This window comes from Siniperca chuatsi, linkage group LG24, assembly GCF_020085105.1.
Source record: "Siniperca chuatsi isolate FFG_IHB_CAS linkage group LG24, ASM2008510v1, whole genome shotgun sequence".
Classification (NCBI taxonomy): Eukaryota; Metazoa; Chordata; class Actinopteri; order Centrarchiformes; family Sinipercidae; genus Siniperca; species Siniperca chuatsi.
Window position 1 is genome coordinate 422436 of NC_058065.1, and position 24723 is coordinate 447158.

At 48.2% G+C, this 24723-nt stretch overlaps 3 protein-coding genes across 6 annotated transcripts; 1 reads left to right on the forward strand and 2 right to left on the reverse strand.

Moving 5' to 3' along the window:
• The window catches only part of LOC122871907 (NLR family CARD domain-containing protein 3-like), a 752187-nt gene that overhangs the window by 241468 nt on the left and 485996 nt on the right, over positions 1-24723 (reverse strand).
• On the forward strand, positions 35-11623 carry zdbf2 (zinc finger, DBF-type containing 2). Of its 4 annotated transcripts, XM_044187510.1 has the most exons (13): positions 35-184; positions 1628-1727; positions 1856-1895; positions 2085-2115; positions 5060-5156; positions 5269-5426; positions 6918-7322; positions 7431-7538; positions 7593-7698; positions 7801-7926; positions 8002-8378; positions 8531-8693; positions 8779-11623. In XM_044187510.1, exons 3-13 carry the CDS (start codon positions 1874-1876, stop codon positions 9673-9675), a joined length of 2490 nt encoding a protein of 829 aa, XP_044043445.1. In that variant the 5' UTR covers positions 35-184; positions 1628-1727; positions 1856-1873; the 3' UTR covers positions 9676-11623. The 4 variants fall into 4 exon arrangements, with proteins under 4 accessions (XP_044043445.1, XP_044043444.1, XP_044043442.1 ...); XM_044187509.1 differs by having other exon boundaries at positions 7431-7698; XM_044187507.1 differs by having other exon boundaries at positions 36-184; positions 6918-7538.
• On the reverse strand, positions 11069-23364 carry dytn (dystrotelin). Of its 2 annotated transcripts, none has more exons than XM_044187543.1 (14): positions 23175-23364; positions 21886-21960; positions 21366-21570; positions 20299-20384; positions 19577-19656; positions 19432-19503; positions 19192-19355; positions 16539-16650; positions 15408-15541; positions 15163-15325; positions 13109-13161; positions 12891-13032; positions 12182-12623; positions 11069-11731 (listed from the first exon to the last, which is right to left on the reverse strand). In XM_044187543.1, the coding sequence occupies exons 3-14, from the start codon at positions 21455-21457 to the stop codon at positions 11592-11594; spliced, it is 1680 nt and encodes a 559-aa protein (XP_044043478.1). In that variant the 5' UTR covers positions 21458-21570; positions 21886-21960; positions 23175-23364; the 3' UTR covers positions 11069-11591. The 2 variants fall into 2 exon arrangements, with proteins under 2 accessions (XP_044043478.1, XP_044043477.1); XM_044187542.1 differs by lacking the exon at positions 23175-23364 and adding an exon at positions 22363-22965.

Genomic DNA, 24723 nt, shown 5'->3' on the forward strand with positions numbered 1-24723 from the left:
GGTGTAGTTCCCTCTCCGACCTGCCGGCGGCAGCGTCACGCTGCGGCCTGGAAGACTCCCGCCCTGCCGGAGATTCTGCCGCAGAAGAAGAGTCAGACCGGAAGCTAAACAGAGCGGCGGAGCAGCGCGCGGCGGAAGAAGACTTTGATCTGTGTGAAAGTTAGCAACAAACAAACAGCTGCAGGTAATCAAATACATCGATTATCGATTATTTAATATCAGCGTCATTCACCTGAACCAGCCAATCAGCTTCGCTGCAGGACGGCTGATCAGCTAACGCATGCTAACAGCTAGCCGGCTGCTAACGCTAACAGCAGCTGTACCGGCGGAGACACGTCACCATCAGCACCGTCGCCATAGTTACCGCGAGTCCGGTTTAACCCGGACTTAACCCGGCTTTAATGAACCGGGTTTAAACTGGAGATATTAGCGCTGCAGCTAGTTAGCTTCTCCCAGTTAACCAATCAGAGCGCATGTTGGAGCGTCAGCCAATCACAGCGGAGTTACTGCTGTGCTCTGATTGGTCCAGTCAGGGAGGACAGCGGGAGGTCTTTTACGTGATTTTATGTAAATAAAACGTGACGACTCTAATTTCTCTCTTTACATCATCATTATATTGGTATTATTATCATTATTGTTATTATTACATTATCATTATTATTATTATCATTATTATTGTTGTTGTTGTTGTTATTATTACGTTAATGATCAGGTAAGTGCAGTCTCCTTCCTGTATTGCTCTCTGAAGTTATTGTTTGTTAATGTGCTCCGGTTAATAAAGTTGTGAGCAGGAAAATGTTGAAACGTGATGAGGTGATCAGATTATTGATCAGATTATTGATCAGTCTGTTGATCAGTCTGATCAACTTGCTGCTTCTTACGTGTTTATGTTCGTCTTTAATTAAAAACTAAGTTTTCAACTCTGAAACATGCGTCATTCAAAAGTCTGCTATAAAATACAATTATATAATAATATATAATAATATAATAAATAATAATATAATATATAATATATAATAAATAATAATATATTATAATAATATATAATATAATAATAATATATAATAATATAATAAATAATAATATATTATAATAATATAATATATAATAATATATTATAATAATATATAATATAATAATAATATATAATAATATAGTATATCTGTTTGAAACTGAAACCAGCGCAGTTCTGTTCAGACCACACCGATCCAGTTTGACTCTTGATTGATTGATTGGTTTATTTATTTTTTATTTAATTCTTTCAGCTTTTTATTTATTTCATTAATTATGTTATAATGATTTTATCAGCTGACAAACGTCACTAACTTCCTGTTCACACAGTCACACACACACAGTCACACACACACAGTCACACACACACACAGTCACACACACACACAGTCACACACACACACACACACACACACACACACACACACACACACACACACAGTCACACACACACACACACACACACACACACACACACACACACACACACACACACACACACAGTAACACACACACACGCAGTCACTCACACACACACTCACACACAGTGTGTGTGTTAGCAACATGCTAACAGCTGTTAGCATGCAGTTTGTTGTATCACCTGTTTTCTGTTCAGGCTCATGGACTCTCCACCTGAAACGCTCACCTGGTTACCGTTGGTTACAGCATGGAGCGCTCTGATTGGACGGGTAACTCACTGACTGCACCGCCTCCAGGTGAGACGTCATTGTCAGAACGTAAACATAGAAAAGGAAGTTAGTAGATTGTTATTGTTGCTCTTCTTCACCGCACCAGTTTAATGTTTAATCAATAATAACTAATCAATAAGATCAATGTGTTTCAGATTCCAGTCAGCAGCAGGATGTCAGACTCCTCTGATGAAGGTAAAACCTCAAACTCACTGTGACATTGTGTTTTATATTTCATTCACTACACTGATTATACTGTGTGTGTGTGTGTGTGTGTGTTACTGTGTGTGTGTGTGTGTGTGTGTGTGTGTGTGTGTGTGTGTGTGTGTGTGTGTGTGTGTGTGTGTGTGTGTGTGTGTGTGTGTGTGTGTGTGTGTGTGTCAGATGACCAGGGGAAGGCGGAGTCTACTAGCAGGTGAGTCTACCTGGTGATTATTTTCATTATTGAGCAGGGAAATTAGAAGTGCTGTGGTCTTGAGTCCAGATTCCTCCACCAACCAGACTCTGTAGGACAGGCGGTCTGTGTAGGACAGGTGGTCTCTGTAGGACAGGAGGTCTCTGTAGATCTGTGTAGGACAGGCGGTCTGTGTAGGACAGGAGGTCTGTGTAGGACAGGTGGTCTCTGTAGGACAGGCGGCCTGTGTAGGACAGGTGGTCTCTGTAGGACAGGCGGTCTGTGTAGGACAGGAGGTCTGTGTAGGACAGGTGGTCTCTGTAGGACAGGAGGTCTCTGTAGATCTGTGTAGGACAGGCGGTCTGTGTAGGACAGGCGGTCTCTGTAGGACAGGTGGTCTGTGTAGATCGCTGTAGGACAGGCGGTCTCTGTAGGACAGGTGGTCTCTGTAGGACAGGAGGTCTCAGGACAGGCGGTCTGTGTAGGACAGGAGGTCTCTGTAGATCTGTGTAGGACAGGCGGTCTCTGTAGGACAGGTGGTCTGTGTAGGACAGGCGGTCTCTGTAGATCTCTGTAGGACAGGCGGTCTGTGTAGGACAGGCGGTCTGTGTAGGACAGGCGGTCTCTGTAGGACAGGTGGTCTGTGTAGGACAGGCGGTCTCTGTAGATCTCTGTAGGACAGGCGGTCTGTGTAGGACAGGCGGTCTGTGTAGATCTCTGTAGGACAGGCGGTCTGTGTAGGACAGGAGGTCTCTGTAGATCTGTGTAGGACAGGCGGTCTGTGTAGGACAGGCGGTCTGTGTAGGACAGGAGGTCTGTGTAGGACAGGAGGTCTCTGTAGATCTGTGTAGGACAGGCGGTCTGTGTAGGACAGGCGGTCTCTGTAGGACAGGTGGTCTGTGTAGATCGCTGTAGGACAGGCGGTCTCTGTAGGACAGGTGGTCTGTGTAGATCGCTGTAGGACAGGTGGTCTCTGTAGGACAGGAGGTCTCTGTAGATCTCTGTAGGACATGCGGTCTCTGTAGGACAGGCGGTCTCTGTAGGACAGGAGGTCTGTGTAGGACAGGTGGTCTCTGTAGGAAAGGAGGTCTGTGTAGGACAGGTGCTCTGTGTAGGACAGGCGGTCTCTGTAGGACAGGAGATCTGTGTAGGACAGGAGGTCTGTGTAGGACAGGTGGTCTCTGTGTAGGACAGGAGGTCTCTGTAGGACAGGAGGTCTGTGTAGGACAGGCGGTCTCTGTAGGACAAGTGGTCTCTGTAGGACAGGCGGTCTGTGTAGGACAGGCGGCCTGTGTAGGACAGGCGGTCTGTGTAGATCTCTGTAGGACAGGCGGTCTGTGTAGGACAGGAGGTCTCTGTAGATCTGTGTAGGACAGGCGGTCTGTGTAGGACAGGTGGTCTCTGTAGGACAGGTGGTCTGTGTAGGACAGGCGGTCTGTGTAGGACAGGAGGTCTCTGTAGGACAGGTGGTCTCTGTAGGACAGGCGGTCTCTGTAGGACAGGAGGTCTCTGTAGGACAGGCGGTCTCTGTAGGACAGGTGGTCTGTGTAGATCGCTGTAGGACAGGCGGTCTGTGTAGGACAGGCGGTCTGTGTAGATCTCTGTAAGACAGGAGGTCTGTGTAGGACAGGTGGTCTCTGTAGGACAGGAGGTCTCTGTAGATCTGTGTAGGACAGGCGGTCTGTGTAGGACAGGCGGTCTCTGTAGGACAGGTGGTCTGTGTAGATCGCTGTAGGACAGGTGGTCTCTGTAGGACAGGAGGTCTCTGTAGGACAGGCGGTCTGTGTAGGACAGGAGGTCTCTGTAGATCTGTGTAGGACAGGCGGTCTGTGTAGGACAGGCGGTCTCTGTAGGACAGGTGGTCTGTGTAGGACAGGCGGTCTCTGTAGATCTCTGTAGGACAGGTGGTCTGTGTAGGACAGGCGGTCTGTGTAGATCTCTGTAGGACAGGCGGTCTGTGTAGGACAGGAGGTCTCTGTAGATCTGTGTAGGACAGGTGGTCTGTGTAGGACAGGCGGTCTGTGTAGGACAGGCGGTCTGTGTAGGACAGGAGGTCTCTGTAGATCTGTGTAGGACAGGCGGTCTGTGTAGGACAGGCGGTCTCTGTAGGACAGGTGGTCTGTGTAGATCGCTGTAGGACAGGTGGTCTCTGTAGGACAGGCGGTCTCTGTGTAGGACAGGTGGTCTGTGTAGGACAGGCGGTCTCTGTAGGACAGGCGGTCTGTGTAGGACAGGAGGTCTGTGTAGGACAGGCGGTCTCTGTAGGACAGGTGGTCTCTGTGTAGGACAGGTGGTCTCTGTAGGACAGGCGGTCTCTGTAGATCTCTGTAGGACAGGCGGTCTGTGTAGGACAGGCGGTCTCTGTAGGACAGGCGGTCTCTGTGTAGGACAGGCGGTCTGTGTAGGACAGGTGGTCTCTGTAGGACTGGCGGTCTCTGTAGATCTGTGTAGGACAGGCGGTCTCTGTAGGACAGGCGGTCTCTGTGTAGGACAGGCGGTCTGTGTAGGACAGGTGGTCTCTGTAGGACTGGCGGTCTCTGTAGATCTCTGTAGGACAGGCGGTCTCTGTAGGACAGGAGATCTGTGTAGGACAGGCGGTCTCTGTAGGACAGGAGGTCTCTGTAGGACAGGAGATCTGTGTAGGACAGGCGGTCTCTGTAGGACAGGAGGTCTCTGTAGGACAGGAGATCTGTGTAGGACAGGCGGTCTCTGTAGGACAGGCGGTCTCTGTAGGACAGGAGGTCTCTGTAGGACAGGAGGTCTCTGTAGGACTGGCGGTCTCTGTGTAGGACAGGAGATCTGTGTAGGACAGGCGGTCTCTGTAGGACAGGAGGTCTCTGTGTTTGTGTGTTAAGTTAATAGAAGATGGTTGATTATAATTTATATGTTAAAGTATTTAAATCTGTAACTTCTGAATTCTGGTTTGAGATTAAAGGGTTTTCTTTTCCCTCTCTCTGTCTGACAGGATGTGGGCGGAGTCTCAGCCGGGTCCGTCCAGGTCTCAGCCCAGCGGACAGGGTTACTGTGGATACTGCAGAGTCCTCTACAGCAACCTGGACCAGGTACAAACACCGCACACAGACCTACAGCTGAATCTGAGTTGCAGTCACGTGACCTGAGCCGTCCAATCAGAATTAATGACACGTTAACAACATCATACGTCTCTTCTCTCAGCACCTGTCCAGTCTCAGACACCTGGATTCTGTCCGGGCGTCCTCCCGAGGCTCCAGCACCGTCTCCTCCACCAGCAGCAGCAGATCTAAACTAACCTTGCTGGAGCGCTTCCTGCAGGACGTCCTGCAGCACCACCCGCACTGCTACAACGACCCCAGGTAACTAAAACAAACACACCTGCTACAACGGCCCCAGGTAACTAAACAAACACACCCGCACTGCTACAACGACCCCAGGTAACTAAAACAAACACACCTGCTACAACGGCCCCAGGTAACTAAACAAACACACCCGCACTGCTACATCGACCCCAGGTAACTAAAACAAACACACCTGCTACAACGGCCCCAGGTAACTAAACAAACACACCCGCACTGCTACAACGGCCCCAGGTAACTAAACAAACACACCCGCACTGCTACATCGACCCCAGGTAACTAAACAAACACACCTGCTACATCGACCCCAGGTAACTAAAACAAACACACCTGCTACAACGGCCCCAGGTAACTAAAACAAACACACCTGCTACATCGACCCCAGGTAACTAAACAAACACACCCGCACTGCTACAACGACCCCAGGTAACTAAAACAAACACACCTGCTACAACGGCCCCAGGTAACTAAACAAACACACCCGCACTGCTACATCGACCCCAGGTAACTAAAACAAACACACCTGCTACAACGGCCCCAGGTAACTAAACAAACACACCCGCACTGCTACAACGGCCCCAGGTAACTAAACAAACACACCTGCTACATCGACCCCAGGTAACTAAACAAACACACCCGCACTGCTACATCGACCCCAGGTAACTAAACAAACACACCTGCTACATCGACCCCAGGTAACTAAAACAAACACACCTGCTACAACGGCCCCAGGTAACTAAAACAAACACACCTGCTACATCGACCCCAGGTAACTAAACAAACACACCCGCACTGCTACAACGGCCCCAGGTAACTAAAACAAACACACCTGCTACAACGGCCCCAGGTAACTAAACAAACACACCCGCACTGCTACATCGACCCCAGGTAACTAAACAAACACACCTGCTACATCGACCCCAGGTAACTAAACAAACACACCTGCTACATCGGCCCCAGGTAACTAAAACAAACACACCTGCTACATCGCCCCAGGTAACTAAAACAAACACACCTGCTACATCGATCCCAGGTAACTAAAACAAACACACCTGCTACAACGGCCCCAGGTAACTAAAACAAACACACCTGCTACATCGACCCCAGGTAACTAAAACAAACACACCTGCTACAACGACCCCAGGTAACTAAAACAAACACACCCGCACTGCTACAACGACCCCAGGTAACTAAAACAAACGCACCCGCACTGCTACAACGACCCCAGGTAACTAAAACAAACACACCTGCTACATCAACCCCAGGTAACTAAAACAAACACACCTGCTACATCGACCCCAGGTAACTAAAACAAACACACCTGCTACATCGACCCCAGGTAACTAAACAAACGCACCCGCACTGCTACAACGACCCCAGGTAACTAAAACAAACACACCTGCTACAACGACCCCAGGTAACTAAAACAAACACACACCTGTCCTGTTGCAGCATGTATGTTTGATATGTTGACGTTTGCCCCCCCATCAGGCCGTCTCACGCTGACCTGCCATCAGTCTCCGCCCCTCCGTTGCCGAGGGAGGAGCTTGATGAACTTTGTCTCTCTGACGACGACAGCCGGTCGCTCGGCACACGTGAACACCTGCCTAGCTCTGACGCCGCCTCCTGTCAGCCGGCCAATCAGCAGGAAGACGCCCGCATCTGCAGCCAATCAGGCAAGAGAGTTACAGAGGGGGCGAGTCAGGAGCGGGTGTCTACACCAATCAGAGAGCAGGAGGAAGGACGGACCACCCCCTCAGGGCATACACAGGCCCCGCCCCCTGTCCACAGGAAGGCCCACAGGAAGACGAACAGGAGGAAAACCAGCGAGTCCTTGTCCTCCTCACCGCCCCACAGGGGTTCAGGCCCAGGCCGCCGGCCCCCCTCAGAGCTGAGGCCCTCCCTGAGTCTGGGTCTGGGCCCTGGACCCCACCCCCCCTCGGAGCTCAGGCCCTCCCTGAGTCTAGGTCTGGGCCCTGGACCCCACCCCCCCTCAGAGCTGAGGCCCTCCCTGAGTCTGGGTCTGGGCCCTGGACCCCACCCCCCCTCGGAGCTCAGGCCCTCCCTGAGTCTAGGTCTGGGCCCTGGACCCCACCCCCCCTCAGAGCTGAGGCCCTCCCTGAGTCTGGGTCTGGGCCCTGGACCCCACCCCCCCTCAGAGCTGAGGCCCTGGCTGAGCTGGCAGAAGGAGAGGAGGGAGGCTCATAAAGAGGAGGCCTTCTCCTCGGACCACACGGACCCTCTGGACCCTCTGGACCAGACCATCGAGGAGGTTCGTCTGGTCTTGGATGATCATTGGCTTCATGAGGTCTGAAGCACGAATGTGCAGCAGATTAAAGTAAATAATGTGCTTTATGTTCATGTTGTGCACCAGGTGATCCAGATGTGTTATTATGGCGTCAGTTCCACTCCCTGCCAGCAGGAGGAGGCCGAGAGCTTCCACTTCAGCCTCCCCGTCTCCATGGAAACACAGAGTGACGACTGGGACTCACCTGTACAGGTAAGAGTCGAGGCACCAGTGTGGGAGGTTACATTGTTTTCTACTCGTTCTAAAGATGGAAGCTTTCCTCTCCAGGTGGTTTTACAGCGAAGACAAACACTCAGTGACACACAGCCCTCACGCACACCTGTCCAGGTGAGCCAGATGGAGGAGCAGGACCTCAGCTGTCTGATGGACGTTAAGGTGGACCTGGAGGACCAGGTGTACTCGTACCAGCTTGAGTCTGCCCTCCACAGTGAGCGGCGAGCAGGGGGCGGGGCCAGGCAGGACGAGGGCTTCTGGACTCTGCCGATAGAGGAGGTCCTGCCGGCCCCGGCGCATATCCCAGAATCCTTCAGGGGGAAGACCTGGGCCCAGATCGAACAGGAGGACGAGGAGAAGGTTGAGAAACTGGTTCGACAGTTCAGACGAGAGAGATTCATCTGCTACTTCGACACCGAGTCTCTGGCCAGGTATTATATATGCTCACCTGTGCTGTGATATACATACGCTCACCTGTGCTGTGATATACATACGCTCACCTGTGCTGTGATACAGTAAATACTGCAATGTAATGTAAAGTCACAGCTTAGTGAAAGAAAATGACTGATGTCATCGCTGTCAGGTACGGTAGGACAAACCAAAACAAGAAGGGGCGTGATGATAAAAAGGGGGCGGAGCCAGACACTGGCGTCCTGCCCTTATTGGACTGTGATGAACATGACTCAGCGTACGTCAGAAGGAGGAGGAGAAAGAGGCGGGCCTTCAGGGTGGCGTCCAGGTGTCAGGTGAGAACAACGGACAGTTTTCAGTATCTGCAGTCAGTTTTTGTTGGAAGAAAAATGTCTCCGTCACCTGTTTTTGTTCCCTCAGGTGGTGAAAGTCAGTCACAGCACTCAGACTGTTCGATTGGTCGTCCCAGCTGTCCGTAAACCAGCTTCGGAGGCCCCGCCCACCAGCGTCCCTTCAGCCAATCAGGATGTAGCAGAGAGGACTCCCGATGTGCAGACGTGGCGCTGCCTCCCTCCATCGTACTCAAACATCATAACACCGCTGCAGCCTCGCACCTCTGTGGTCTACCTGCTTTGCTCCCCCGCAGGCCCCGCCCCCACCTACACACCTGCACAAGGCTCCACCCCCAAACGCTGCAGGAAGAAGAGGCGTCCGCTTGACCTGCAGGGGGTAAAGGTCAAATACAAACGACTTCCTGTCAGGTTCTACGACCCCAGCAGGAACCGCATCCTGAAGAACCCCCCCAAAGGGTTACTGTGGCACAGAGGCTCCACCCCCTCCAGCCCGCCGCCGCCGTGCGTCCGTCAGCTGTTCAGAAGTCTGAGTCCGGACCTGAACACCGACAGGCCGCCGGGGGAGGGGGCCGCAGGGTCCTCCAGGGTCAAAGGTCAGAGGTCATCAGACACCGTCTTCAGCCACGGCAACAGTTTCCTCCTGAGCACGCTCAGTAGGGACTCAGCGCAGACTGACAAACGGGACACAGTCAGGAGGCGGGGCAGGACGTCTCAAGCCCCGCCCCCTCACAGCACGTCAGAGCGGGGGAGGGGGGGGAGGAGGGAAAGGACACAAAGGACACAACCCCCACCCTCCAAGAGAAGGACCAGGGCTCATGCCATGCCCCCGCAGCCCAGGAGAGAAAGCATGCGACGGGCAGGACCCAGCAGGAAAGTCCCCGGCTCTACAGGCCCGCCTCACCCTCCCTCACCCCGCCAGGGGAGCGCCAGGAGGGGGCGGGGCTGCAAGAGGGGTCGAAGGTAGCAGGATACCTGGTCAGGTAGCGGGATACCTGTAGCAGGATACCTGTAGCAGGATACCTGTAGCAGGATACCTGTTCAGGTAGCGGGATACCTGTAGCAGGATACCTGGTCAGGTAGCAGGATACCTGTAGCAGGATACCTGTAGCTGGATACCTGGTCAGGTAGCAGGATACCTGTAGCAGGATACCTGTTCAGGTAGCGGGATACCTGTAGCAGGATACCTGTAGCGGGATACCTGGTCAGGTAGCGGGATACCTGTAGCAGGATACCTGGTCAGGTAGCGGGATACCTGTAGCAGGATACCTGTAGCGGGATACCTGGTCAGGTAGCGGGATACTTGTAGCAGGATACCTGTTCAGGTAGCGGGATACTTGTAGCGGGATACCTGTTCAGGTAGCGGGATACCTGTAGCTGGATACCTGGTCAGGTAGCGGGATACCTGTAGCTGGATACCTGGTCAGGTAGCAGGATACCTGTAGCAGGATACCTGTTCAGGTAGCGGGATACTTGTAGCAGGATACCTGTTCAGGTAGCGGGATACCTGGTCTGGTAGCGAGATACCCGGTCAGGTAGCGAGATACCTGTAGCAGGATACCTGTTCAGGTAGCGAGATACCTGGTCAGGTAGCGAGATACCTGTAGCAGGATACCTGTTCAGGTAGCGGGATACCTGGTCAGGTAGCAAGATACCTGTAGCGGGATACCTGGTCAGGTAGCAGCATACCTGGTCAGGTAGCAGGATACCTGTTCAGGTAGCAGGATACACTCAAAGAACTGCTGGGTTGGTTTGACCCAACCAAGGGAGTGAAATTAACTCTACTGCTGGATATTATAATAATATTACCTTCATGCTGGATTATTACCTGTCTCATTGCCCTTCTACTTTTATATTTAATGATAATAATATTAATAATAATAATAATAACACCTTTATTTACAGGTTGGCTCTTTCACACAGCAAATATTTCACTATCCGTGACCCAAATGACCAAACATCAGATTTTATAAAAAACAATATGCACCTCCAGAAATAGCTAAAAGCTGCAAAGCTCTGTTGCGTTTTGCATTTCCAGCCGACTGCTTCCTTCCTGTTTCAGGTCCCGGTCTTTAAGCCTCGGACTTCTGGATCTGAAGTTATTAATGAGCCGCATCTGGGCTCCGACCCGTTAGCTAACTCATTAAATGTCACAGAATTAACAAAAAGTAACCCAACCAGCTGTGAACGAAGCCCTCGCGACCCAACAGTGCGTGTACAGAAACCGCCCGCACTTCTTTGAGCGTACCTGTCCAGGTAATATGAACGCCATGTGGAAGTCTACTGATGTCACTAAGGCAATTAAATCATCTAATCAATCTGATCATTTTAAGTTTGTGTGCAAATGAGAAAACAAGAGATTTAAAAAGGAAAGCAGCTTTTTATGTTACACATGTTCAAACATGAAAGTTGGATTTTATTCAGTTTTTCATACGTGGAAAGAAAATAATGGAAGATTTAAAGTGTCAGATGTGATGAAAATACAAACCTGAGCTAAATATGCATTCTGTTACACACCATGAAATACAAAATCATTTGATTTTAACATTTTTATTTTGTCACATATTAAAATAAAAGTGTGATCTTAAGATTTTAATTGTTAGTTAAAGTTGAATCTTTCACACATCATGAAATCAAACATGAAACTAAATGATGTCTAACATTTTTATCTTAAAGAGCAACGTGCACACAAATGCAAAACGAGACCTGAATTTGATTAAATGATTTAATGATGCTGTTGGCAGCCTGTGTTTCTAACACTAAACACACCTGAAGCTTGTGTCGTCAGGTGAGACGGCCTCTGGTCCCTTTTCTTCAGGTGCTGTTGTTAATATCACAACGTTTTATACCTTTACACTCATGTTTATTTAAATATCAATAAGTTCATGTTGAATAAACATCTTTTGTAACCTGAATATGAGTCGCCTGGTCATCAGTGTCTGTTCTCACAGCGCGCACCAGGTGGTGTATCGAGTCTCCCACCTGGTCTGCAGCCTCCAGAAGCTCCGCCCTCTTCCTCTCACCTGGACGCGGAAATTAAAAACAGGAAAATTATTATTATTATTCCGCATCATGTAAACATCTGTTCAGTCTACACTTCTCTCTCGTGCAGTTAGCGAAGCGTAAAACAGGAAGTCGTTAAAATCACATAACTGCTGCTGCTAATAACTTATCAATAACTTTACTGATCGATTGAGGCGTTTCACTGTGGACATCAAGAGTTACAGCTGACTGTCAGATTTCTTCCTGTTTATATGTTACTGCTGCGAAATTTACAGAATATTATAATAATTTACATAATTTACCGTTAAAGATTTAATTATTAATCACTTTCCTCAGTTCAGTAAAACTTTAATTAGATTGTTCTGGTGGTAATATTTAATTATTAACTAATTAAACTAACACGATGATTTATATGAGCCTTTATTTTGATTTCACTTCCTTCACTGATGTTAATTTATTACAATATTTACAGTAAATCATCAACAGCTTTGTTGAGTCATAGATCTCCTCTTCACCTGTCTGTCTGTCTGTCCACCTGTCTGTCTCCATCACAGTCTTCAGTCTCTCGACAGTCTCCCGCAGCAGCTCCTCTGGACTACACGTCCCACAATCCCTTTCTTCTTCTTCTTCAGACAGACAGGTGTCCTCTTCCTGTGGCTCCGCCTCCTCCGGTCCATCCAGAAACCTGTCACCTGCAGACTCCTCCTCCTCTTCACAGTCGATGTCATGTGGCGCAGGTGCGTCCTGGTGCATTGTGGGAGATAGAGTTTGTTGTTCGTCCTCGCTCCACTCGTCCTCTGGCTTCAGCAGCACTTCTTCATCCTCGTCTTCCTCGTTATCTGCGTTTCCCTCCGTGTCGATGCTTTGTGGCGTGTTGTTGGCGTGTTGTTGGGCCTCCATCTTGTTCAGAGCCTGAAGAAGGAAGGATGAACTGTGTAAGTCAACTACAACTAATTTTATTTATATATATATATATATATATATATATACAGAAAACCCGGAGAACAAAGAAAGCTGATAACCACCGTTGTGATACCCGTTATCTCTGATTGGGGTTTTAGGTTTTGTCGAGTCAGCTGACGCAAACAAAGCCTGGCTCTGTCCAACTTGCTTCGTAGCGCACCCCTCTGATGTCACCTGCCCAGTCAGGTCACCTGTGTGTGTCACCTGTGTGCTTACTTGTGTGAGCATGCCCTGCAGACTGAGGTTGTGTTCTCTCAGTGTTTCCATGGAAACCTCCATCTCAGAGCACCTGTCCTCCAGGATGCCCTGCTCTGATTGGACGGTGACCCGCCACGCCTGCAGCTGCTGCTCCAACAACCTGAAGACCAACAAAGAAGAAGATGATGAACTTTAACTCCAGACCGGTTTGTGATTGGTTCATTGCGTTTTCTCACCATTTGTCTCTTTGCAGGTTTCTGACTTCAGTCAGCAGAGCCGACGCCTTCGACTGATCGACAAAAACAACAACATACGTTAATATAGCATCGTGTTGTATCAATATAAACGTCACATGTTATAAACCTGTCACATGTTATAAACCGTCACATGTTATAAACCCGTCACATGTTATAAACCCGTCACATGTTATAAACCCGTCACATGTTATAAACCCGTCACGTTATCATTATAAACCCGTCACATGTTATAAACCCGTCACATGTTATAAACCCGTCACATGTTATAAACCCGTCACATGTTATAAACCCGTCACGTTATCATTATAAACCCGTCACGTTATCATTATAAACCCGTCACATGTTATAAACTTGTCACATGTTATAAACCGTCACATGTTATAAACCCGTCGCATGTTATATCAATATAAACCCATCACATGTTATAAACCCGTCACATGTTATATCAATATAAACCCGTCACGTTATCATTATAAACCCATCACATGTTATAAACCCGTCACATGTTATAAACCCATCACATGTTATAAACCCGTCACATGTTATAAACCCGTCGCATGTTATATCAATATAAACCCATCACATGTTATAAACCCGTCGCATGTTATATCAATATAAACCCATCACATGTTATAAACCTGTCGCATGTTATATCAATATAAACCCGTCACATGTTATATCAATATAAACCCGTCACGTTATCATTATAAACCCATCACATGTTATAAACCCGTCACATGTTATAAACCCATCACATGTTATAAACCCGTCACATGTTATAAACCCGTCGCATGTTATATCAATATAAACCCATCACATGTTATAAACCCGTCGCATGTTATATCAATATAAACCCATCACATGTTATAAACCTGTCGCATGTTATATCAATATAAACCCATCACATGTTATATCAATATAAACCCGTCACGTTATCATTATAAACCCATCACGTTAAATCATTATAAACCCATCACATGTTATAAACCCGTCACATGTTATAAACCCGTCGCATGTTATATCAATATAAACCCATCACATGTTATAAACCCGTCGCATGTTATATCAATATAAACCCATCACTTGTTATAAACCCGTCGCATGTTATATCAATATAAACCCATCACATGTTATAAACCCGTCACATGTTATAAACCCGTCACATGTTATATCAATATAAACCCATCACTTGTTATAAACCCGTCGCATGTTATATCAATATAAACCCATCACATGTTATAAACCCGTCGCATGTTATAAACCCGTCGCATGTTATATCAATATAAACCCATCACATGTTATAAACCCGTCACATGTTATAAACCCGTCACATGTTATAAACCCGTCACATGTTATAAACCCGTCGCATGTTATATCAATATAAACCCATCACATGTTATAAACCCGTCGCATGTTATATCAATATAAACCCATCACATGTTATAAACCCGTCACATGTTATATCAATATAAACCCATCACATGTTATATCAATATAAACCCATCACATGTTATAAACCCGTCGCATGTTATAAACCCGTCGCATGTTATATCAATATAAACCCATCACATGTTATAAACCCGTCACATGTTATAAACCCATCACATGTTATAAACCGTCACATGTTATAAACCGTCACATGTTATAAACCCGTCACATGTTATAAACCCATCACATGTTATAAACCCATCACATGTTATAAACCCGTCACATGTTATATCAATATAAACCCATCACATGTTATAAACCCGTCACATGTTATAAACCCGTCACATGTTATAAACCCGTCGCATGTTATATCAATATAAACCCATCACATGTTATAAACCCGTCACATGTTATAAACCCATCACATGTTATAAACCCATCACATGTTATAAACCCGTCGCATGTTATATCAATATAAACCCGTCACATGTTATAAACCCGTCACATGTTATATTAACATGTACGTATGTATTATAGATGTAATATATAACATTTAATTAACTGCAGTGAGGAAAATGACCCCTAGTGAGGTCATCAGAGGTCACCTGCTGAGTCGGCGTCTCCTCGTCAGTCTGCAGAGCTTTGGATGAAAACGAGCTAGGAGGTCGTCGCACCAAGGCATCATGGGAAACATCTCTGTCAGAGGAGGGACTGTGACAGACAGTTGAGGCAGCCAATCGTGTTGAGGGATCAAAGCGGGGCGGAGCACTGAGAAACAAAAAACATTCATTATAAAAAAGGTGTTTAACAAGTGTGAACTCTGTTGTCTTTCAAGTCACATTAGACTCACCTGTTTTGAGTCTCTCCTGGCTCCGCCCACATCAGGACCCTCCTCCTGTCGGCCTCTCTCTGAGTGTATCGCCGTGGCAACAGGGCGTGACGAGCGCTGTGCACTAACGAGGACAGAGACTCCCTCCAAGTGGGCTGAAAGACACAAACTGAAGATTAAAAACTAAATCTGAAAAGTTCAAAAGTCCTTGTGTCTGTACCTGTCTGTCTACCTGTCTGTAGTGTTACCCGTCTGTCTGTCTACCTGTCTGTAGTGTTACCCGTCTGTCTGTCTACCTGTCTGTAGTGTTACCCGTCTGTCCGTCTACCTGTCTGTAGTGTTACCCGTCTGTCTGTAGTGTTACCTGTCTGTCCGTCTACCTGTCTGTAGTGTTACCCGTCTGTCTGTAGTGTTACCTGTCTGTCCGTCTACCTGTCTGTAGTGTTGTCTGTCTACCTCTCTGTACCTCTGTTGTTACCCGTCTGTCTGTCTACCTGTCTGTATCTCTGTTGTTACCCACCCGTCTGTCTGTCTACCTGTCTGTAGTGTTACCTGTCTGTCTGTCTACCTGTCTGTAGTGTTACCCGTCTGTCCGTCTACCTGTCTGTAGTGTTACCTGTCTGTAGTGTTACCCGTCTGTCCGTCTACCTGTCTGTACCTCTGTTGTTACCCGTCTGTCTGTCTACCTGTCTGTATCTCTGTTGTTACCCACCCGTCTGTCTGTCTACCTGTCTGTAGTGTTACCTGTCTGTCTGTCTACCTGTCTGTATCTCTGTTGTTACCCGTCTGTCTGTCTACCTGTCTGTAGTGTTACCTGTCTGTATCTCTGTTGTTACCTGTCTGTGTTTGTTACCTGTCTGTGTTTGTTACCTGTCTGTTTATGTTACCTGTCTGTGTTTGTTACCTGTCTGTTTATGTTACCTGTCTGTTTATGTTACCTGTCTGTGTTTGTTACCTGTCTGTGTTTGTTACCTGTCTGTGTTGTTACCTGTCTGTGTTTGTTACCTGTCTGTGTTGTTACCTGTCTGTGTTTGTTACCTGTCTGTGATGTTACCTGTCTGTGGTGTTACCCGTCTGTGTTTGTTACCTGTCTGTGATGTTACCTGTCTGTTTATATTACCTGTCTGTGGTGTTACCTGTCTGTGGTGTTACCTGTGTGCAGAACTCGAGCACCGGATGGTGAGTTTTGTGTTTCCTCGTCTGTCTTTCTGTCAGGAAGCAGCTCTGACACACGTGGACGTTCACACACTTCATACAGCGATACCTGAGCACACACACACAATTCATCATCACGCCGGGCGGGGCTGCCCTTTATTTTATCTTCCGAAGACCTGGGTCAGTCTGAACTCCAGTTTAGCCTCGTAGAGTCCAGTTTAACCTCAGTAGAGTCTAGTTTAACCTGGTAGAGTCCAGTTTAGCCTGGTAGAGTCCAGTTTAGCCTGGTAGAGTCCAGTTTAACCTCAGTAGAGTCTAGTTTAGCCTGGTAGAGTCCTGTTTAACCTCAGTAGAGTCTAGTTTAGCCTGGTAGAGTCCAGTTTAACCTCAGTAGAGTCCAGTTTAGCCTGGTAGAGTCTAGTTTAGCCTGGTAGAGTCTAGTTTAACCTCAGTAGAGTCTAGTTTAGCCTGGTAGAGTCCAGTTTAACCTCAGTAGAGTCTAGTTTAGCCTCAACAGAGTCTAGTTGAATCTCAGTAGAGTCTAGTTGAACCTCAGTAGAGTCTAGTTGAACCTGGTAGAGTCTAGGTTTAACCTCAGTAGAGTCTAGTTTAGCCTCAACAGAGTCTAGTTGAATCTCAGTAGAGTCTAGTTGAACCTCAGTAGAGTCTAGTTGAACCTCAGTAGAGTCCAGTTGAACCTCAGTAGAGTCTAGTTGAACCTCAGTAGAGTCCAGTTGAACCTCAGTAGAGTCTAGTTTAGCCGGGTAGAGTCCAGTTGGACCTCAGTAGAGTCTAGTTTAGCCTGGTACTCAGTAGAGTCTCGTTGAACCTCAGTAGAGTCTAGTTGGACCTCAGTAGAGTCCAGTTTAGCCTCAGTAGAGTCCAGTTGGACCTCAGTAGAGTCTAGTTTAGCCTGGTATAGTCTAGTTTAACCTAGTAAAGTCTAGTTTAGCCTGGTAGAGTCTAGTTTAGCCTCAACAGAATCTAGTTTAACCTCAGTAGTGTCTAGTTGAACCTCAGTAGAGTCCAGTTGGACCTCAGTAGAGTCCAGTTTAGCCTCAACAGAATCTAGTTGAACATCAGTAGAGTCCAGTTTAGCCTGGTACTCAGTAGAGTATAGTTTAACCTCAGTAGAGTCTAGTTTAACCTCAGTAGAGTCCAGTTGGACCTCAGTAGAGTCCAGTTTAGCCTGGTACTCAGTAGAGTCTAGTTTAACCTCAGTAGAGTCTAGTTGGACCTCAGTTGAGTCTAGTTTAACCTCAGTAGAGTCTAGTTGAACCTCAGTAGAGTCTAGTTTAACCTCAGTAGAGTCTAGTTGGACCTCAGTAGAGTCTAGTTGAACCTCAGTAGAGTCTAGTTTAACCTCAGTAGAGTCTAGTTGAACCTCAGTAGAGTCCAGTTGGACCTCAGTAGAGTCCAGTTGAACCTCAGTAGAGTCTAGTTGAACCTCAGTAGAGTCTAGTTGAACCTCAGTAGAGTCCAGTTGGACCTCAGTAGAATCTAGTTGAACCTCAGTAGAGTCTAGTTGAACCTCAGTAGAGTCTAGTTGGACCTCAGTAGAGTCTAGTTGAACCTCAGTAGAGTCTAGTTGAACCTCAGTAGAGTCTAGTTGGACCTCAGTAGAGTCTAGTTGAACCTCAGTAGAGTCTAGTTTAACCTCAGTAGAGTCTAGTTGAACCTCAGTAGAGTCCAGTTGGACCTCAGTAGAGTCCAGTTGAACCTCAGTAGAGTCTAGTTGAACCTCAGTAGAGTCTAGTTTAACCTCAGTAGAGTCCAGTTGGACCTCAGTAGAATCTAGTTGAACCTCAGTAGAGTCTAGTTGAACCTCAGTAGAGTCTAGTTGGACCTCAGTAGAGTCTAGTTGAACCTCAGTAGAGTCTAGTTTAACCTCAGTAGAGTCTAGTTGGACCTCAGTAGAGTCTAGTTGAACCTCAGTAGAGTCCAGTTGGACCTCAGTAGAGTCTAGTTGGACCTCAGTAGAGTCTAGTTTAACCTCAGTAGAGTCTAGTTGGACCTCAGTAGAGTCTAGTTGAACCTCAGTAGAGTCCAGTTGGACCTCAGTAGAGTCTAGTTGGACCTCAGTAGAGTCTAGTTGAACCTCAGTAGAGTCCAGTTGGACCTCAGTAGAGTCTAGTTTAGCCTGGTACTCAGTAGAGTCTAGTTGAACCTCAGTAGAGTCTAGTTTAGCCTGGTACTCAGTAGAGTCTAGTTGAACCTCAGTAGAGTCCAGTTGGACCTCAGTAGAGTCTAGTTGAACCTCAGTAGAGTCCAGTTGGACCTCAGTAGAGTCTAGTTTAGCCTGGTACTCAGTAGAGTCTAGTTGAACCTCAGTAGAGTCCAGTTGGACCTCAGTAGAGTCTAGTTTAGCCTGGTACTCAGTAGAGTCTAGTTGAACCTCAGTAGAGTCTAGTTGAACCTCAGTAGAGTCCAGTTGGACCTCAGTAGAGTCTAGTTGAACCTCAGTAGAGTCCAGTTGGACCTCAGTAGAGTCTAGTTTAGCCTGGTACTCAGTAGAGTCTAGTTGAACCTCAGTAGAGTCCAGTTGGACCTCAGTAGAGTCTAGTAAAGTCTGATAGAAGCACCTGATTATTTTCTGAAGATGATTGGTCAAATGTAAAAGAACTGTCCCGATTGGACGATGGTGGGTCACCTGAGTCCGGTGATGGGGAGGGTCTTGCAGGTGTGGCAGCGCACGGTGTGAGTGACGTACTGACTGACGGACAGGCGATACAGAGTGGGTAACCATAGCAACAGGCGTGGCTCGCTCTGCAGCCATGACAACACGTGTTCTTCACTCGCCGCTGGGGTCAACACCTGCAAACACACACAGAGTCAGTGTCGCCGTGACGACCACCAGCCACCTGCAGCCGACAGTTTTGTGCGTTCTCACCCCGTTAAAACACGACCTGACCGCCGCCTCCACGCCGCCAAAAACTCCTTCCTCCTGCACCGCCGCAGGAACCTGAACACACACACACACACACATGTTAGAGAGAGGGGGGCATGCTGGGAAATGTAGTCTGTACTGGTTTTACCTGGCTGAGGTCCTGCAGTAAAGATCTGAGTCCAGACCTGCTGACTGACCCTGAACTGTTCTCTGCAACACTCACCAGAGCTGCGGGACACAAAGGACCAGTGTTTTATTCTGAAGGTCACGGGTCACTGAGCGTCTTCACTGAAAGTTTGTTTGTCAGAATAAATTCATGTTGTTTTTTCTCTTCACAAGAAGAAGAATAAAACTTTATTTATACAGCACTTATCAAAACAAAGTGCTTCACAACAAGACAAATACCTGAAGATAAGAACTGAAGGACCAGAAGATCTGAAATTTATCAAGGTTGTGTCAGACAGACGGGCAGAGAGACAGACAGACAGACAGACGGGCAGAGAGACAGGCAGAGAGAGAGACAGACAGGCAGGCAGAGAGACAGAGAGACAGGCAGGCAGACAGAGAGACAGACAGAGAGAGAGAGACAGACAGGCAGGCAGAGAGACAGACAGGCAGACAGACAGGCAGAGAGACAGACAGACAGGCAGACAGAGAGAGAGAGAGAGAGACAGGCAGGCAGAGAGACAGACAGAGAAACAGACAGACAGGCAGACAGACAGGCAGACAGGCAGGCAGAGAGACAGGCAGGCAGAGAGACAGACAGAGAAACAGGCAGACAGACAGGCAGACAGACAGGCAGACAGACAGGCAGAGAGACAGGCAGGCAGACAGGCAGACAGACAGACAGAGAGACAGACAGGTCCTCACCTCTGTATTTCACCAGCAGAGCTTCAGCAGACAGAGCGATGAGAGCAGTTTGAAGAGAACCAGCTGAGACACGACCAGCCTGACTCCTGAAACATGTACAGGTAAACACAGGTAAACAAACACAGGTAAACAAACACGGGTAAACACACACGGGTAAACAAACACAGGTAAACAAACACGGGGAAACACACACAGGTAAACACACACGGGTAAACAAACACAGGTAAACAAACACGGGGAAACAAACACAGGTAAACACACAGGTAAACAAACACAGGTAAACACACACGGGTAAACAAACACAGGTAAACACACGGGGAAACAAACACGGGGAAACACACACAGGTAAACAAACACGGGGAAACACACACAGGTAAACAAACACAGGTAAACAAACACGGGGAAACAAACACAGGTAAACACACAGGTAAACAAACACGGGGAAACACAGGTAAACAAACACAGGTAAACAAACACGGGGAAACACACACAGGTAAACAAACACAGGTAAACAAACACAGGTAAACACAGGTAAACAAACACAGGTAAACAAACACGGGGAAACAAACACAGGTAAACACACAGGTAAACAAACACGGGGAAACAAACACGGGGAAACACACACAGGTAAACAAACACAGGTAAACAAACACAGGTAAACAAACACGGGGAAACACACACAGGTAAACAAACACAGGTAAACAAACAGGTAAACACAGGTAAACAAACACAGGTAAACAAACACGGGGAAACAAACACAGGTAAACAAACAGGTAAACAAACACAGGTAAACACACACAGGTAAACACAGGTAAACACACACAGGTAAACAAACACAGGTAAACACACACAGGTAAACACAGGTAAACAAACACAGGTAAACAAACACAGGTAAACACAGGTAAACAAACACAGGTAAACACACACAGGTAAACACAGGTAAACAAACACAGGTAAACACAGGTAAACAAACACAGGTAAACACAGGTAAACAAACACTGTATAACGTATATATATATATATATATAACGTGTATTTATATAAAACGTGTATTTGCAGACTCTGACCGGTCCAACAGCCTGAACATCAGACTGCACGTCTCCTCTGGCGCCTCCACGGTCACATGACCCGGCACTTCCTGTGACACGCTGTGGAACATCCTGTTCAGAGTCCGGGTCACTTCCTCTCGGGTCAGCGCCACTTCCTGCTGCGGCTTAGCTCCGCCCACCGAGTGGAGGGCTGCCGTGATGTGTCGGAGAGACACGACGTCCACTGAAAACACACCGGCGTGAACGCTGCAGTCATAATAATCAAAGTGTTTGATTTCAATATTCTTTAAATAACGTGACCAACGTTTGATCGTCATCATTAGTGAATGACGTCACCCTGCCGATGACGTCGACGCAGTGATTATCAGGTAATCTATAACAGCAAACATCAGATTAACACCTGATCTGACGAGTAATAATACTTACAATACAGAACATGATCTAGTACATCATGTGACATACACAGTGTGTGTGTGTGTGTGTGTGTGTGTGTGTGTGTGTGTGTGTGTGTGTGTGTGTGTGTGTGTGTCCGACTCACGGCCGGCCTGCTGCTGCAGAGCCTGCAGCTTCACGGAGACTCTGTAGACACACGGACGGATTTCATTCAGTCCTGCTGCAGGAAGCAAGAAATAACGATCAATACTCACATTGAACAGCGACGCTGTGAAGTCATAACGTCACTAAATAAAAGCACGTGTGACGCGAAGCGGAAACGACGACATTTTCTAGCTTTGATCTGATTGTTTCACCTGAAGTCACTGCTGGGAAATCATCACTGATATTAAATATGATCAAATCATAATAAAGAACTAAACTCTTTATCAAACCTGATAAAAAAATGTTCGTTTTAACGCGTTTGTTCATTTACAGTCTGAAGTTTTTAATATATTATAATAAAGTGTTGCTGTCTGCTAGCAGTCAATCACACAATTCATCTTTTTACTATTTAATACGTTGGAGAATTAAATAGTAAAATGATAATCACATGATCTCTACACTAAAGCTGCAGGTGTACCGATGCTGTCCAGGTCCATGGTGCGTTCACGGGACGTCCGCCTGAAAAGGTTAAAGGTTATTAAATCTCCAGAAATGAGAGTGTTTCTGCAGAGCCGAGGCGATTATTGACGTTATTATTAATCTAACATCGTCAGAACTATACTGCCGCACATTATCACAGCAGACTTAAAAACCTGAGTGGACCGGATCAGAGTCCGCTCGCCGGCGCCGCGTTTCTTCAGCACAAAGACTAAAACGGGTCTGAGGCGGAAAACAAACGCACCTTCCTGCCGCACTTATAAACAAACTGCAGCTTCTGAATTATGAATGACATCACAGCCCTTCTCACCTGTCAGCCGCTCACCTGCTGTCTGTGGGCCAATCAGCAGCTGCTGTCTGTGGGCCAATCAGCAGCTGCTGTCTGTGGGCCAATCAGCAGCTGCTGCTCAGACGGCGCTCGGACTCGCTTTCTTCAGTTTACAGACTTTAACTGCAGTCTGCAGAGCCGAGAACCAGATCCAGATCCAGCTGCAGTCTGGATCTAACCCTAACCCCCTAACCCACCACACACACACACACACTCTCACACACACACACACACACACACACACTTTCTCACACACACTCTCACACACACACACTCACACACACACACACACACAGTCACACACTTTCTCAGCTGCAGTCTCTACGGCCACACACACACCTTCCTATGGTTTGTAGCTGCAGTCTGTCTACGGCCTGCAGCAAGGTGTGACTGTGTGTGTGTGTGTGTGTGTGTGTGTGTGTGTGTGTGTGAGGTTTGTTTTTACCTGAGCTCGATTGTCTCACCTGGGAACGCCGTGACGTTGTCCCCGCCCCCTCAGGAACCTGAGCTCTCAGTTCTCTCTGGGACTCTAACAGACGTTTGTGTCTCAGTACGTCGCAGCTCAGTGAAATCAGAGAGCGACTCTGTGAGTAAACACGGGTCACCGGTCCGGACCGGACTCTGTGAGTAAACACGGGTCACCAGTCCGGACCGGACTCTGTGAGTAAACACGGGTCACCTGTCCGGACCGGTCTCTGTGAGTAACGGAGTCCGTCGGACCGGCTCTGTGAGTAAACACGGGTCACCTGACTGGACCGGTCTCTGTGAGTAAACACGGGTCACGGTCGGACCGGACTCTGTGAGTAAACACGGGTCACCCGGTCGGACCGGACTCTGTGAGTAAACACGGGTCACCTGACTGGACCGGTCTCTGTGAGTAAACACGGGTCACCGGTCCGGACCGGACTCTGTGAGTAAACACGGGTCACCGGTCCGGACCGGTCTCTGTGAGTAAACACGGGTCACCTGACTGGACCGGACTCTGTGAGTAAACACGGGTCACCGGTCCGACCGGTCTCTGTGAGTAAACACGGGTCACCTGACTGGACCCGGACTCTGTGAGTAAACACGGGTCACCGGTCCGGACCGGACTCTGTGAGTAAACACGGGTCACCTGACTGGACCGGTCTCTGTGAGTAAACACGGGTCACCGGTCCGGACCGGTCTCTGTGAGTAAACACGGGTCACCTGACTGGACCGGTCTCTGTGAGTAACGGAGTCCGGTCCGGACCGGTCTCTGTGAGTAAACACGGGTCACCTGACTGGACCGGTCTCTGTGAGTAAACACGGGTCACCGGTCCGGACCGGACTCTGTGAGTAAACACGGGTCACCTGACTGGACCGGACTCTGTGAGTAAACACGGGTCACCGGTCCGGACCGGACTCTGTGAGTAACGGAGTCCGGTCGTCACCGGTCCGGACCGGACTCTGTGAGTAAACACGGGTCACCTGTCGGACCGGTCTCTGTGAGTAACGGAGTCCGTCCGACCGGACTCTGTGAGTAAACACGGGTCACCTGACTGGACCGGACTCTGTGAGTAAACACGGGTCACCGGTCCGGACCGGACTCTGTGAGTAAACACGGGTCACCTGACTGGACCGGACTCTGTGAGTAAACACGGGTCACCGGTCCGGACCGGACTCTCTGGAGTAACGGAGTCCGGTGTCGTCACCGTCCGACCGGACTCTGTGAGTAAACACGGGTCACCTGTCCGGACCGGTCTCTGTGAGTAACGGAGTCCGGTCCGGACCGGTCTCTGTGAGTAAACACGGGTCACCTGACTGGACCGGACTCTGTGAGTAAACACGGGTCACCGGTCCGGACCGGACTCTGTGAGTAAACACGGGTCACCGGTCCGGACCGGACTCTGTGAGTAAACACGGGTCACCTGACTGGACCGGTCTCTGTGAGTAAACACGGGTCACCGGTCCGGACCGGACTCTGTGAGTAAACACGGGTCACCGTCCGGACCGGTCTCTGTGAGTAAACACGGGTCACCTGACTGGACCGGA

What these genes read in the sequence shown, in the direction of transcription:
- zdbf2 (XM_044187506.1), top strand. Translation starts at nt 1,874, where the DNA reads ATGTCAGACTCCTCTGATGAAG. An exon ending in GTCAGACTCCTCTGATGAAG is followed by an intron (nt 1,896 to 2,084) that starts GTAAAACCTCAA and finishes TGTGTGTGTCAG; the next exon opens with ATGACCAGGGGAAGGCGGAG. An exon ending in TCTACAGCAACCTGGACCAG is followed by an intron (nt 5,157 to 5,268) that starts GTACAAACACCG and finishes CTCTTCTCTCAG; the next exon opens with CACCTGTCCAGTCTCAGACA.
- dytn (XM_044187542.1), bottom strand. An exon ending in TCAGGTCGTGTTTTAACGGG is followed by an intron (nt 19,356 to 19,431) that starts GTGAGAACGCAC and finishes GTGTGTTTGCAG; the next exon opens with GTGTTGACCCCAGCGGCGAG. An exon ending in AACCTGCAAAGAGACAAATG is followed by an intron (nt 13,033 to 13,108) that starts GTGAGAAAACGC and finishes GTTGGTCTTCAG; the next exon opens with GTTGTTGGAGCAGCAGCTGC.